The 15,531-nt window shown below is 39.2% G+C and overlaps 3 protein-coding genes and 1 long non-coding RNA gene across 6 annotated transcripts; all 4 read left to right on the forward strand.

Moving 5' to 3' along the window:
- Positions 1–10: 10 nt before the first annotated feature.
- On the forward strand, positions 11–14,253 carry LOC6560651 (chitinase-like protein Idgf5). Of its 2 annotated transcripts, XM_043216461.1 has the most exons (4): positions 11–102; positions 12,130–12,240; positions 12,365–12,925; positions 13,461–14,253. In XM_043216461.1, exons 1-4 carry the CDS (start codon positions 90–92, stop codon positions 14,105–14,107), a joined length of 1,332 nt encoding a protein of 443 aa, XP_043072396.1. In that variant the 5' UTR covers positions 11–89; the 3' UTR covers positions 14,108–14,253. The 2 variants fall into 2 exon arrangements, with proteins under 2 accessions (XP_043072396.1, XP_001986987.1); XM_001986951.3 differs by lacking the exon at positions 11–102 and having other exon boundaries at positions 11,996–12,240.
- On the forward strand, positions 4,344–4,800 carry LOC6570846 (chitinase-like protein Idgf5). Of its 2 annotated transcripts, none has more exons than XM_032742270.2 (2): positions 4,344–4,492; positions 4,564–4,800. In XM_032742270.2, the coding sequence occupies exons 1-2, from the start codon at positions 4,344–4,346 to the stop codon at positions 4,613–4,615; spliced, it is 201 nt and encodes a 66-aa protein (XP_032598161.1). In that variant the 3' UTR covers positions 4,616–4,800. The 2 variants fall into 2 exon arrangements, with proteins under 2 accessions (XP_032598161.1, XP_032598162.1); XM_032742271.2 differs by having other exon boundaries at positions 4,400–4,467.
- Positions 7,942–8,337, forward strand: LOC6570845 (bomanin Short 3). Its single transcript, XM_001997021.3, has 2 exons — positions 7,942–8,029; positions 8,096–8,337. Exons 1-2 carry the CDS (start codon positions 7,978–7,980, stop codon positions 8,164–8,166), a joined length of 123 nt encoding a protein of 40 aa, XP_001997057.1. The 5' UTR covers positions 7,942–7,977; the 3' UTR covers positions 8,167–8,337.
- On the forward strand, positions 10,211–11,266 carry LOC116806361. Its single transcript, XR_004365620.2, has 2 exons — positions 10,211–10,964; positions 11,027–11,266. It is a non-coding gene; the product is annotated as an uncharacterized LOC116806361 (long non-coding RNA).
- Positions 14,254–15,531: the final 1,278 nt, after the last annotated feature.

The raw sequence follows: 15,531 nt of genomic DNA on the forward strand, positions 1-15,531 counted from the left end.
TCAGCATCAGTCCGCAATCCAATCTCAAAGTAAACACAACGTATTGGAGACATACGTACTCACTCACACACACACACACACCCACACATATGTTGCCCAGTGGTGGTGTATTTCTGGGCGTGCTGCTCCAGGCATGTGAGCCAGGCCGATGTGGCTAAGCTCGTTTGTTTCTACGACGCCTCGAGTTTAAGATCAAGAGTCTCAATCCGGAGCTTAGCTATAACCGGCAGCATTATGCTCATATATCGGCGCTGCGCCAAAGCTTTCCCCATCTGCGCATTCTGCTCTCGGTGGGTGGTGAACGGGATCTTAATGTCGAGGGCGTGGCAGACACTGGGAAATATCTGAGCCTGCTCGAGGAGGCGGACAGCCGCAACAAATTCAAGTCCAGCGTCAACGCTGAACTGGCCAAATATGGCTTCGATGGCCTCGATCTGGCATGGTAGTTTCCCCAGGTCCGGCCCAAGCAGCAGCAGGGCGCCTTGAAGTGTGCGTGGAATTCGTTCAAGGGCTGGTTCAGCAGCTCCGCTATCGATCTCACGGCCGAGGAGCACAAAGCGCAATTTGCAACGCTTGTGCGAGAGCTGCGCTTGGAATTGCAGCGCAATGGCAAACTGCTAACCCTTACCATGTTGCCACATGTGGATGCCGAACGTGAGTAAAATATTTGACTGCCCATTGCTCCCCTTGTGCATATTTGATTAATTGCCGCGTACGTGACATTTTTGGCAATCGCCATTTATGATCTCAGTGTCCAGACGTAACGGATTTGCTGTAAATGAAGTGCATATTGAATGCATGAAGTTATGGTTACAGTTTCCACACTTACCACTGGTCAGAGCGAATAGACCCACAATAAAAGCTAGCGAAATCCACTTCATGTTGTTTATGTTCTATTTGTTACCTGCAAGTTGCAACTGATCATTAAATATTCATTCTCTGAATGCATTTATATTTATTTTTGTAGATTATAGTTTGAAGCTTATTAGGAAATCTGAAGATTATCTGCTCTTGATTTCATGATGCAACCAGTATATTCTCTGTTGAATGGGGAGAATCCATTTCTCTAGCATTTGCTAAAGCAATTTTGTTAAAATTTGTTGGCTAAGGGATAACTACTCCTTACTAATCACACATAAATTATATGGTGCTTACTTTCTCAATCTCTCTCTCTCTCCCACACTACTTTGTAAATCAATGAAATAAGCATGAACTTTTGCCTTGTACACAGTACAAGAGATTTTACTTCGCATTAAGTATACACAAGGCAACAAAAGCATTCTTTTCATTCGAAAATGATGGTCTTAAAATATTCAATTCCGGGTTTTTCCGCGTTATCTCGTGGTTGACCTGTTGTCACATATAAGTTTATTCCTGGAAGCTTATATCAATTTGGCTATATAAGCACAAGATTTCATTGCATATGAATCAGTATAATTGTTGAGGTTTACACTACAGCTATTCGAAAATGAAGTGGCTGTCAATTGTATTTGTGTTGGGTCTGGTGGCTTTTGCCAGTGGTGAGTAGACGGACTTTATGCATTTTGAACTCGATATTAAACTTGGAAATTTCTTCGCACAGCCATTTTCTTGCCTAGTAAAATCATCATTAACAGTTTTTGTACTAACTGCGGTATTCATGAAGGCTCAAAACTGACTGGCCAACCTGAAGAATACCAAACAACACACAAACCAGACATTATTAAGATTCCATTTTTGAATTTGCGTTATGCACAGTAAATATAATAAATACACATTTAATACATTGATCAATCACTTGTTATTTATTATCAAATTCTAACACTGTAAATACTGTAAACACTGACCAATTGACGAGTATGTAACAGACCGTGACAGGTTGCACCGAATTATCTGTAATTATATATATGATGCACTTTGTATAGACCGTTCACCTGATCAGATCAGAGGAAGATGTATTTTGTGGGGTAGCTCATCATTTGCCATGTTAAATTTGAGGCAGCTCATGCCTAATGTATTAAAGCTTTGCACAACAACATTATTGTCAATTGCTAATTGCGATTAATTCAGCTACGGGAGCGGTTAGGGGGGCGTGTAGGTGTAACGGCGGCAAAGTGACATGAACCAGCGACTTTGGCAAAGTGATAGCAACTAATGACAGCTGTCTCTCTCCTTACAAACATATATACACAACCAACTCCAAGCTGAACCACAACAACAAGTTATAACGCACTAAAATCCCTTTTATATTTGAATCCCTCAAAATAAGGTTTTAATCAGACACACATACGAGGTGTGTTCAAAAAGTATCGCGAATTTTGAATTTTCGCGGGTTACGTATATTCGAATTTCGATTTTTTTGTAGCGTTATGTTGGTACTCATGTCTCTCACTTATGCCGACAAGCTCGGCCATTTTGATTGTTCACTTAATTGTTGACAGCTGCTTTGCTTGCACGTGTTTTGGATCGTCTTCGATTTTTACCTATTCAAAAAAATGGATCAAAGAACCTGTATCAAATTTTGTGTGAAAAACGAAATTAAGTGCGCGGATGCATTCCGAATGTTGATTGTGGCATACGGAGAAGCTACCTTGGACCGAAGCAACGTTTATCGGTGGTACAAAATGTTCTCAGAAGGCCGAGAAGATGTGAACGACGAAGAGCGTGCCGGACGCCCGAGCACTTCAACAACAGACGAAAAAATTAATGGAGTGGAGAAAATGGTATTGGCCAATCGTCGAATCACCGTTAGAGAAGTTGCTGAGGAGCTAGACATATCGATTGGCTCATGCCATTCGATTTTTATCAATGATTTGGGCATGAGACGGGTCGCCGCGAAATTCGTACCAAAATTGCTCAATTGCGACCAAAAACAGCATCGCATGAACATTGCTAATGAGATGTTGGGCTCTGTCCGCGACGACCCAAATTTGCTCCAGAGGGTCATAACTGGTGACGAATCGTGAGTTTATGGTTACGACGTGGAAACCAAAGCTCAATCATCTCAATGGAAGCTGCCGCACGAACCAAGACCGAAAAAAGCGCGCCAAGTTCGGTCGAATGTGAAAGTTTTGCTGACAGTTTTCTTCGATTGCAGGGGCGTGGTGCATCATGAGTTTTTGCCACAGGGTAGAACGGTCAATAAGGAATATTACCTGCAAGTTATGCGCAATTTGCGCGAAGCAATCCGCCAGAAACGCCCGGATTTGTGGAAGAACAAAAATTGGCTTTTGCACCACGATAACGCCCCTGCTCACACATCGTTGCTTGTGCGCGACTTTTTGGCCAAAAACAAGACACTAATGATGCCGCAGCCACCGTATTCCCCAGATCTGGCCCCCTGTGACTTTTTCTTGTTCCCTAAACTGAAGAGGCCCATGAAAGGACGACGTTACGCTACGCTTGACGAGATAAAGACGGGATCGAAGCTCCTAACAAGATAAAAAAAAATGATTTTTTGAAGTGCTTCGAAGATTGGAAAAACCGTTGGCACAAGTGTATAATATCTCATGGGGATTACTTTGAAGGGGACAAAATAGATATTCATGAATAAATAAATAATATCTGAAAAAACACAAAATTCGCGATACTTTTTGAACACACCTCGTATACAGATTTGGGTATACAATTTGTAATTGAATTTTGAGAAGTCTGTCGAAAAACAATTCTCATACGTAAGTCAAAAGATGCACTAAGATAATTGGGTTCTAGAATTACAGCTGGCCTAAAATTGAGCTATCATTATTCATGGACATAGGACTTAGGCTTGCAAAGCATATATTTTTATTCAGTATTAATTAATAATTATAATTATACGAGTATAAACATTTGCAACAGAAGAAAGGAGATCCGTGCGGAATTTACAGTTTTGAGCATTGATTTTAGAATGCTTTATATTATTTATATTAAGAGAATTTTCATATGAAAACTGCTATTTATCATTTGCTTACCATTTTCCGTATTCGCAAATTGGAGCACGTTTGATAGTCTTACTTATTCGCTCAATTTGATAGTTTATAATTTTAATTTATTTATTTTTGTGAAATATTCCGTTACTACTAGACTAACAATATAAATAATGATAACTTTATAAAGTAAACTAAGATTCTTGACATAATCTTAAATATTACCAAAAAATGCGAAAAACAGAGTAGCTGACAGTCGAGATACGTCAAAGTTAGAGAGACTTAACGCTCCGAAGTTTTTGAAATTAATTTCGTGCTTTGTATTAGGTTTTAAATTCATTTCGCACAGCGTTATCAGCACGTCCAGCTCAGCATCAGTCCGCAATCCAATCTCAAAGTAAACACAACGTATCGGAGACATACGTACTCACTCACACACACACACCCACACCCACACATATGTTGCCCAGTGGTGGTGTATTTCTGGGCGTGCTGCTCTGCCTGTGCTGCTCCTGGCATGTGAGCCAGGCCGATGTGGCTAAGCTCGTTTGTTTCTACGACACCTCGAGTTTTGTCCGTGAAGGTGAGAGCGAAATGTCGTCTAATCTGTATGTATTAGACGTAAGGAGGTCGAGTGAGGTTATCTATGTCTATGTTGACTTATATTTTGGATTTCCAGTACGTTACAGACCTTGCACAACTATCGCTCAGTGAACTGGAGCCGGCTTTAAATTTTTGCAACTTTCTGATTTATGGATATGCGGGCATCGATGCGGAAAGCTTTAAGATCAAGAGTCTCAATCCGGAGCTTAGCGATAAATGAAGTGCATATTGAATGCATGAAGTTATGGTTACAGTTTCCACACTTACCACTGGCCAGCACCAATAGACCCACAATAAAAGCTATCGAAATTTACTTCATGTTGCTTATGTTCTATTTCTATTATGCGCGAGTGCGTCTTTACTTGTTGAAGAATTGAGAGCAACGTTTGAAATCAGGAAAATACAACGCAGAAAGAAAGAAAAACAATTCATGTGTGACCAGATCTTCGATACTAATCGATATAGCGATACTTAAGTATTAATCGTTGCTGCGATATTCAAACATATTTCAACACTCTCTCTCAATGATTACATACTTAACTAAATACCAAGATTAATAACAATTCATTTCATAAATACATTTCACATTTTTGTTCTTTTGTAAATTCTTGGTTAATACATCAGACATCTGGAGATTCCTATTCAACGCCGGAATCTCGTTCTCGAGGCGCGACTTCAGTGACGTTAGCTCGTCCAACTGCTTCTTGTTCACCTCCTTCTAGGTTGTTAGCAGCTTGGCGAGACTCTCGCGCTCCGCTTGCAGGCGCTTGAACTCCTCGTGATTCCTGTTGCTCTTCTCGACGAGAGCATTGGCACGCTGACGCCACTTGATGGCCTCGGTGCGCAGCGAGGTGTTCTCCACATTCAGCTCCTCGATCTTTGAGGTCAGCTCCTTGTTGCCGCACTGCAGCGGGAACAGCTCCTTCTCTACGCTGCTGATGCGCTCCGTCAACTCTGCAACGCGTTTTGTCAGCGCATTGCGCTCCTCGTAACCGTCTTTGCCAATTTTTACCCCGGATACCCATTTACAGCCTATGGCTCTCTTGCCCTCTGGCAAATCTAAAAGTTCCCAGGTATTATTTGCTTCAAGTGCTTGAATTTCCTTCTGTATTGATGCTAACCATTCTCTACTCATTTTTTAATTAATAGCATCACCTATACTTGCGGGGATTGGCACATCTTCTGCTCTTAACATATTAAGAGAATTAAATACCTTCGTGGGACGGCCCGGCTTACCAGTCCTTTAAACACTTTTAGAATTTGGTCCCGCGACTTCAAGAAATACACAAAAGTATAACGCGAATAATCGTCGATAAATGTCGCAAAGTACCGTGCCCCTCCGGCAGACGTCGTATTTATTGGTCCACATATGTCTGTATGCACAAGACTTAACACTTCTTTTGCGCGACTCTCAGATGCCCTTGGAAACGATCCAACGCATATTTTGCTTTTCGCGCAAGTTTCGCACACAGCCATGTTTTTCTTGATCGATTTCAAACCGTGCACGATCTCATTCCTTGCCATTTTGCTTAAACTTGCCATATTTAGATGACCAAGATGATTATGCCATTTCAGCCTGCAGTATTGTCACATTTTGAGTGTCTTTTATTATGGCTCTCTCTCTCTCTCTCTCAAACACCACTTTATACCCTTTTGCCACGGCTTTTGAAACAGATATAAAGTTTGTTTGTAATTCTCTAACGTACAAAACGTTTTTATGAATTTTTCGCCCGCGAGAAGAATTTTTTCATTGTGCTCTTTAAAGTCAACAAACCACGATTTATCACAACACATGTGAGCAGTGGCGCCACTGTCCAGACACCACATCGATTTTGTCACTTTACTGTTACTCTGCACACTCGCGAGTATAGCGAACGATCGTTTTGCGTCGTTGCTTTTTTCCTTTCCTTTGTCATTTATTCTTTCTTTGCACTGCGCAATAAAATGACCTTCACGGCCGCATCTATAACACTTTTTGGCATGCATAGCACCGTTATTTTCATGCACTTTTTTGCTTGCTCTGTTTTTTGTACGCGACACAAACGCTTGCTGTACACTGTTGTCGGCTTCTTCGTTGCTTATTTTTTGTCTCTCTCCTTCTTCAATAATTTTGATTTTAAGGTCAGACAATAATGGCAACTGCTCTCGCGTTTCGGCGACAAAATTTTTAAAACTTTTTCCAAGTCCCGACAGCAACAAAATTGTCAAAATGTCTTCAGAAATTTCCATATCAATTTCCTTTAGCTTGTCCACTATATCGGAAAACTCATTTATGTAGTTTTGCACAGCCGAATTCTCTGACAAGCTTAACCGAAGCAATTTTCGAAACAACGTAATTTTTCTGGCAGGTCCACGCGGCTGATACACACCGGCGAGCTTATCCAAAGCTTCTTTTGCCGAAGCACAGTTCTTAATGAAACTTATCTGTGACGCTTTTACACCCAGTAGTCACGCGTATCAAACTCAGCTTTTTCAGCCAAAGTTGCACTCTCCGATTTCACAATTCTTCCGCTAACAATTGGCCATAAGTCATTATGCACCAGCACACTTTTCATATGCACCGACCACACCGCATAGTTTTCGCCATCCAACTTTTCGATGGCATATAATCCTTGTCCACTCATGTTTATTATATTATTATTTTAGCACACAGCAATTAAAAATAACAAACACTACTCTTCATGGCCCTGGGCCCATAACCTGTTGCAAATGGCGTGGAAAAATGAAGAGTCAAACGCAGTTTCTGATTATGGATTATCTTTATTATGCACGAGTGCGTCTTTACTTATTGAAGAATTGAGAGCAACTTTTGAGCTTAGGAAAATACAACGCAGAAAGAAAGAAAAACAATTCATGTGTGACCAGATTTTCGATACTAATCGATAAAGCGATACTTATGTATAATCGTTGCTGCGATATGCAAACATAGCTTGAAGCTTATTAGGAAATCTAAAAATACTCTGCTCTTGATTTCATGATGCAACCAGTATATTCCCTATTGAATGGGGAGATTCGATTTCTCTAACATTTGCTATAGCAATTTTGTTAAAATTTGTTGGCTAAGGTATAATTACTCCTCACTAATCACACATAAATTATATGGTACTTACTCTCTCAATCTCTTTCGCTCTCTCTCTCTCTCTCTCTCTCTCTCTCTCTCTCTCTCTCTCTCTCTCTCTCTTTCCCTCTTAGTACTTTGTTAATCAATGAAATAGCATGATCTTTTGCCTTATACACATCAAGAGATTATATTTCGCATTAAATATACACAAGGCAACAAAAGCATTCATTTTATTTTAAGATGAAGGTCTTAAAATATTCAATTGCGGGTTTTTCCGCGCTATCTCGTAGTTGACCTGTTATCACATAACGTTTTTTCCTCGTATAGGTTTTTTCCCGGCAGCTGTTATCAATTTGACTATATAAGCACAAGATTTCATTGCATTTAAATCAGTATACTTGTCGAGGTTTACGTTGCAACAATACGAAAATGAAGTGGCTGTCAATTGCATTTGTGTTGGGTCTGTTGGCTTTTGCCAGTGGTGAGTAGAAGGACTGCATTTATGCATTTTGAACTCGATATTAAACTTGGAAATTTCTTCGCACAGCCGATCCCTTAAGGGGTGGTAGCGTCATCATTAACGGTGATTGTATTACCTGCAATGTTCGTGGAGGTTAAGGACTGAAGAACTAAACTGAAGAATGTCAAGCAGCACACAAACTACACATTATTTAGATTCCGTAATAAAAATTGAAATTTATTAGATGAGATTCTAGAAGCAATGATTGCAGCCAAATCGCATTTGTCTTATGCACAGTAAATATAATAAATACACATTTAATACATTGATCAATCACTTGTTATTCATTATCAAATTCTAACACTGTAAATACTGTAAACACTGACACTGAGTATGTAACAGACCGTGACAGGTTGCACCGAATTATCTGTAATTATATATATGAGGCACTTTGTATAGTTAACAATGAAAGTCGCAATCTGAAAGCCAGCAGCAATCACTTCATGATAGTATTAATCTATATTTGAAACTGAACGTCGAATTGTCAGACAGCCTAGCTTAGATAGTAGTAGTTGTTAATTCACTCTCTGAATTGAACTCTGAATTGTGTATACAATTAAGTTACAAAGCAAACAGAGTAAAATTAAATGAAATTAAAATGTTTTTGCTAGCTATACAGCTATTTATGGAAAAGTGTTCTCAGACAAAGAACTTGTACAAAAAATACTTTTTGCTTGATTCACAATGATTTATGTGATTTTCAGAGCTTTTATATACAAATTGTTAACTTTTTTACATTTTCTTCAACGAGTATTTATAAATAATACACATATATAAATAATACACTATTTGTATATATATATATAGCTTACATCATTTCTTTGTTTTATTAAATATATACAGATTCTTACGAGTAATGCATCTCAAGGCGTGAGAGGGGCGAGGCGAGGAGCGCCAGATAAGAAAGCTTCTGCGGGGTTTTGGGCCTATTTACTCAAGCTTGTGTGAAAATATGCCATGGCTGTGCACACTACATCATTCACATTATGTGTGTGTGTATGTGTGTGTGTAAACATGCCAGTGCCACTGTTGTGACAGAGTAGCGAAAAGTGTGTGCGTAAACGAAGCTGAAATGCTCTTTTCTTATATGAATTTTCAGTTTCAGAACAACTTGAATATTTCAATGTTTTTTCTACTGGTTAAGAAATTCGCACATTAATGTGAGTGTCCCTGAGGGACAACTTAATTTGACTTAGTTTAAACAAATTGCTGAAATTAATCTAAAGTATATTATAAGTTTGAAAAGTAATTGCAAGGTTTAGCATTACATTACAACTTTACAAGTACTTTTAGCTTGTATAATAGAAAAAATTCCATAACATTTTGCTACTTTTAGAAATGCTTTAATAGCCTTTTTTTATATCAAATTTAAAATTAGTATAAGTATAAGCTATAAAGCTAACAGCTGTTTAAATCCAAGAAGTCTTCAATGCCTGCTAACCACATATGCATATACCCTTTATAGACACAACTTTGCCCACACAAGCAGACACTTAAATACTTGTGTGTGTGTGTGTGTGTATTATACATACACAAAACTATATATATAAAAATATATATATGTTTATATATATATATATATATATATATATATTTATATTTATGTATATATGTGCATCAGTCAGAGGTTGGAGGAACACAAAGACAGCTAAGTATTTCTTGGCAGCTGGGGAACTATTAGTTTATTATGACGACCAGAGCTTTATTGTCAACCTGTGGAGTGTGTGTGTGTGTGTGTGTGTGTTTGGGTGTGCATGTGGGCAACTGTGGGCGTGTCCATGGGCATGTGTGCAGGACTTTCAAAGGCCATAACTTTGTCAAAGTGACCCTATTTTCAAAAACCAGGGCTTCCTGATAATGGTTTGACTTCTATATGAAAACTGCATTCAAAGTTGGAAACGCTATTCAAACTCGCAATACATGTTAAAATTAAACGCTCGACAAATGGTCTTTCAGGATTCAAAACTTTAATTGTAGTTTCTAAAAGGATTTGGATAAGCACTTGAGGGCTGTCAAACTACAAGCTCGGCAGCCAATCGATGCAAGTTGGCAAAAGTTGTTTCAAATACTGCAAGAAAAAAAACTATTTTAATTTTTTTATTTATTTTTGTTGTTTACGCAATAAATTGGTGAAAAGCCAAAGCAGCTTGCGGAGAGCAAAAAGTATGAGCCTCTGAAGGATACTGATCATTTTTTGAGTGCTTGGCTGGCATTGGCAATAGAAGTAACCCATAATGGAGCAAAGCAGCTGGAACAAGTAAGGCTTGATGTTTTAATCAGACACACATATACAGATTTGTGTAAACAATTTGTAATTGAATTTTGAGAAGTCTGTCGAAAAACAATACTCATACGTAAGTCAAAAGATGCACTAAGATAATTGGGTTCTAGAATTACAGCTGGCCTAAGATTGAGCTATCATTATTCATGGACATAGGACTTAGGCTTGCAAAGCATATATTTTTATTCAGTATTAATTAATAATTATAATTATACGTGTATAAACATTTGCAACAGGACAAAGGAGATCCGTGCGGAATTTACAGTTTTGACCATTGATTTTAGAATGCTTAAATTAAGAGAATTTTAAACTTTTGCCTTATACACATCAAGAGATTTTACTTCGCATTAAGTATACACAAGGCAACAAAAGCTTTCTTTTCATTCGAAAATGATGGTCTTAAAATATTCAATTGCGGGTTTTTCCGCGTTATCTCGTGGTTGACCTGTTGTCACATATAAGTTTATTCCTGGAAGCTTATATCAATTTGGCTATATAAGCACAAGATTTCATTGCATATGAATCAGTATAATTGTTGAGGTTTGCACTACAGCTATTCGAAAATGAAGTGGCTGTCAATTGTATTTGTGTTGGGTCTGTTGGCTTTTGCCAGTGGTGAGTAGACGGACTTTATGCATTTTGAACTCGATACTAAACTTGGAAATTTCTTCGCACAGCCAATCCCATATGGGGCTGGACGAAAATCATAAACGCTGGGTGTACTAACTGCAGTGTTCATACAGGGCGAAGGCTGAAGAACTAAACTGAAGAATGCCAAACAGCATACAAACTACACATTATTTAGATTCCGTAATAAAAATGGAAACTTATCAGATGAGATTCTAGAAGTAATGATTGCAGCCAAATCGCATTTGTCTTAAACACAGTAAATATAATAAATACACATTTAATACATTAATCAATCACTTGTTATTCATTATCAAATTCTGCCACTGTAAATACTGTAAACACTGACCAATTGACGAGTATGTAACAGACCTTGACAGGTTGCACCGAATTATCTGTAATTATATATATGAGGCACTTTGTAAAGACCGTTCACCCGATCAGATCAGAGGAAGATGTAAAATTTGAGGCAGCTCATGCCTTAATGTATTAAAGCTTTGCACAACAACATTATTGTCAATTGCTAATTGCGATTAATTCAGCTACGGGAGCGGTTAGGGAGGCGTGTAGGTGTAACGGCGGCAAAGTGACATGAACCAGCGACTTTGGCAAACCAACTCCAAGCTGAACCACAACAAGTTATAACGCACTAAAATCCCTTTTATATTTGAATCCCTCAAAATATTGTACCTTTTTGTCTGTGAAAGCTATGAGATTTGTGTTCTTCGGTGGTTGGCTGGCATTGGCAATAGAAGTAACCCATAATGGAGCAAAGCAGCTGGAACATAATTTTAATTTATTTATTTTTGTGAAATATTCCGTTACTACTAGACTAACAAACATATAAATAATGATAACTTTATAAAGTAAACTAAGATTCTTGACATAATCTTAAATATTACCAAAAAATGCTAAAAACAGAGTAGCTGACAGTCGAGATACGTCAAAGTTAGAGAGACTTAACACTCCGAAGTTTTTGAAATTAATTTCGTGCTTTGTATTAGGTTTTGAATTCATTTCGCACAGCGTTATCAGCACGTCCAGCTCAGCATCAGTCCGCAATCCAATCTCAAAGTAAACACAACGTATCGGAGACATACGTACTCACTCACACACACACACACACACACACCCACACATATGTTGCCCAGTGGTGGTGTTTTTCTGGGCCTGCTGCTCTGCCTGTGCTGCTCCTGGCATGTGAGCCAGGCCGATGTGGCTAAGCTCGTTTGTTTCTACGACGCCTCGAGTTTTGTCCGTGAAGGTGAGAGCGAAATGTCGTCTAATCTGTATGTATTAGACGTAAGGAGGTCGAGTGGGGTTATCTTTGTATACACATATAGCATTGTCTATGTTGACTTATATTTTGGATTTCCAATACATTGAAGGCCCTGCACAACTATCGCTCAGTGAACTGGAGCCAGCTTTAAATTTTTGCAACTTTCTGATTTATGGATATGCGGGCATCGATGCGGAAAGCTTTAAGATCAAGAGTCTCAATCCGGAGCTTAGCTATAACCGGCAGCATTATGCTCATATAACGGCGCTGCGCCAAAAGTTTCCCCATCTGCGCATTCTGCTCTCGGTGGGTGGTGAACGGGATCTTAATGTCGAGGGCGTGGCAGACACTGGGAAATATCTGAGCCTGCTCGAGGAGGCGGACAGCCGCAACAAATTCAAGTCCAGCGTCAACGCTGAACTGGCCAAATATGGCTTCGATGGCCTCGATCTGGCATGGCAGTTTCCCCAGGTCCGGCCCAAGCAGCAGCAGGGCGCCTTGAAGCGTGCGTGGAATTCGTTCAAGGGCTGGTTCAGCAGCTCCGCTATCGATCCCACGGCCGAGGAGCACAAAGCGCAATTTGCAACGCTTGTGCGAGAGCTGCGCTTGGAATTGCAGCGCAATGGCAAACTGCTAACCCTTACCATGTTGCCACATGTGGATGCCGAACGTGAGTAGAATATTTGATTGCCCATTTAATTCCTTAAGGCTTTTTTTATATTATTCTTTTAGTGGAGTTAATCAAATCAGGATCAAATTACCACATTAATTACATTAATTACTACAAAGAATTTATTCAAGTATTATTTTTTAATAGTCTGTCTATTTCTGTGCAAACTTGCCGCTCAACTTTGAAACTGTGTTGCTGAAACTTGGCAAATATGCGTATTTTTGTAGCATTTATATGTATCGGATAGCTTGCATGGGAACAATCGGTCGCAAGCTCTGTTATTTTTTTGTATATGACAGAAACAAATAGTTTTCAAGGGAACAATCGGTCAGTTTTTTAAATATATAATTCAATTTATATATCGTAATAATTTGACTCCGGTCTTTAAGCGTACACTTTGAGGTGATTAAGTATATTCTTTGGCATGTCTGAGACACCCGTTCTTTCTGCATTTTTAATTTCATTTTGATTTATTTAAAACCAAACTGCTCTGCAGTCCAAATTGATACCAGTTAATTTTCAATATTTTACACAGTTTACATAGATATTCCCTCGGTGATGAGCTTTTTGGACTTTGTCAACTTGGGCACCTATGACTTCCAGACGCCATACCGTGATCCGAAGCAAGCGGATCTGCCAACGCCATTGTGTGCCATGTCCGATCGGGATTCCACACTGAATGTCCAATATCAGGTGGATTACTGGCTGAATCACACAGCCAATGCACAGCAGCTGAACATTGGGATCACTAGCTATGGACGCGCCTGGCAAATGAGCCGCGACTCCGGCATCACAGGCTTTCCACCCATTGAGGCTACGGAGGGCGCTGCACCCGCTGGTAAACGCACGGGCATTCCCGGCTTGATGAGCTGGCCCGAGATCTGTGAACTGCTGCAGCATCATCTCGGCGGGGGCAAGGACACGAGCACAGATCATCTTCGCAAGGTAGGCGATCCAACGAAACGCTATGGCATCTATGCATATCGGGCGGTGGGTGAAAATGGTGAGTCCGGTGTCTGGGTAGGTTACGAGGATCCTACAACGGCGGCTATTAAGGCCAGCTATGTTCAGGCTAAGAACTTGGGTGGCGTAGCCTTCCATGATCTGTCGCTGGATGATTTTCGTGGCCAGTGCGCAGGCGAAAAGTATCCAATTCTGCGAAGCGTTAAGTATAAGTTATGAGATCTTGAAATCAATCAGCAAAGTATACATCTGAATATGTAGATGATTTTGAAACAACTTATGGATTTTATAAAGCATATATGTATCTCTTATAATAAATGTATGGAATTCTCTACTTTCAGAGAAAATCTCCGTTTTAAAATTTCTACCATTTTGTTCTAATATTATTTATGAAGAGTAAAGATATGTATGATTCCTGTAAAGTTTGTGGCAAACCAAATAACAAAAAATACTGCATTAAGCGCACTTGACACTTTTTTGTTCAAGTATATAAAAGATTTAGCAATTGAGTTGTGCTCTAATTTAATACCGTTGCACTTGCATTTGTGAAATGAAGCTCACGCTTAAGCTGCTTTTCACTGGACTGTCAGAAAAATCAAACTCAACTTTCAGCCCAAAGCAAAGTGAAAAATTTCATAGAACGCCTAAAAGTATGCTGCAACAAATTGATAAAGTACAGAGCAGAAAAACACAAAAGGTATCAGGTAGAGTAGAAACGGTAAAAGTAGAATGCAAAAAATTCGCATTAAGGCAAGCGAATCTGGCGAAGCATAAAGCTTGACAGCCCACCTGGTCTCACAGTGGCCTGGCCCAGGGACGGTGGCGAGACAACATCCAAAGTAAAAGTTGAAATTAAACCAATTAGTTTGGTGCCGTTGCCGTCGCCATCGTCTCTGCATTGGGGTGCATAAAACCAGAAGAGGGATGCAGGCTGCTCCTTCAAAGTGCTTGAGGGCGGGGGGTGGCATCTCTCTGTCAGGCATTTAGGCAGGTTCCTTGCCATTTTAAGAGAGTGTTTTACACAAAGTCGTTGACGCACCTTGCTCCCAGCTGCTGTTTTGTAACTCACAACTCCCAACAACTAAAAAACGAGCTACCAACTTCAGGTTGCTAGCTGGCGGCATCATAAATTAATTATGATTTAACAACTTTGGCATGCACGACACGGCAGCAAAACTTTGCTCTTTTCATTTCGTGCATCTTTTTTTTTCTTCTCCTTCTTCTTCGTGTGGAGCGCTGCCAGAGCTGGAAAATTTTTAATTTTAATGAGCGCAAAAAGTTTTTAAAGTTTTTCAAACATAATTATGCCCTGTTGCGAATGTTTCCAAATGGGTATATGCACTTTGCTAAACAACGTTAGAAATCTCAAAAACAAATATTTAAAACATGTTAAATTGTATGTATACCATTCCTTATCTCATAACTTTAATTGCTTGCATACATTACAGTAAATATTGCTACAACGATAAAGTTAAAAATTATTTAAAAATTGTTTAGATCATATTTCGATTTACTTAATGTGGATGTCAAAACTAAATTATCCGTATTTCTAAAACGACTGATTTCTTCTTCTTCAAGTTGATGATCACACAATTGATATCGATCGACATCGATATCAATGTTAAGTACATAATTGCATGTTA

Source organism: Drosophila grimshawi, unplaced genomic scaffold (assembly GCF_018153295.1).
Source record: "Drosophila grimshawi isolate 15287-2541.00 unplaced genomic scaffold, ASM1815329v1 contig_1369, whole genome shotgun sequence".
NCBI classification, from domain to species: Eukaryota; Metazoa; Arthropoda; class Insecta; order Diptera; family Drosophilidae; genus Drosophila; species Drosophila grimshawi.

Excerpts from the sequence above, each read along its gene's own strand:
- LOC6560651 (XM_043216461.1), top strand. Across the intron at positions 12,241-12,364 it reads CTCGAGTTTTGTCCGTGAAG|GCCCTGCACAACTATCGCTC; the intron begins GTGAGAGCGAAA and ends AATACATTGAAG. Across the intron at positions 12,926-13,460 it reads GCCACATGTGGATGCCGAAC|TTTACATAGATATTCCCTCG; the intron begins GTGAGTAGAATA and ends TATTTTACACAG.
- LOC6570846 (XM_032742270.2), top strand. The coding sequence starts at position 4,344 with ATGTTGCCCAGTGGTGGTGTATTTCTGGGCGTGCTGCTCTGCCTGTGC. Across the intron at positions 4,493-4,563 it reads AGCGAAATGTCGTCTAATCT|TACGTTACAGACCTTGCACA; the intron begins GTATGTATTAGA and ends TTGGATTTCCAG.
- LOC6570845 (XM_001997021.3), top strand. The coding sequence starts at position 7,978 with ATGAAGTGGCTGTCAATTGCATTTGTGTTGGGTCTGTTGGCTTTTGCC. Across the intron at positions 8,030-8,095 it reads TCTGTTGGCTTTTGCCAGTG|CCGATCCCTTAAGGGGTGGT; the intron begins GTGAGTAGAAGG and ends TTCTTCGCACAG.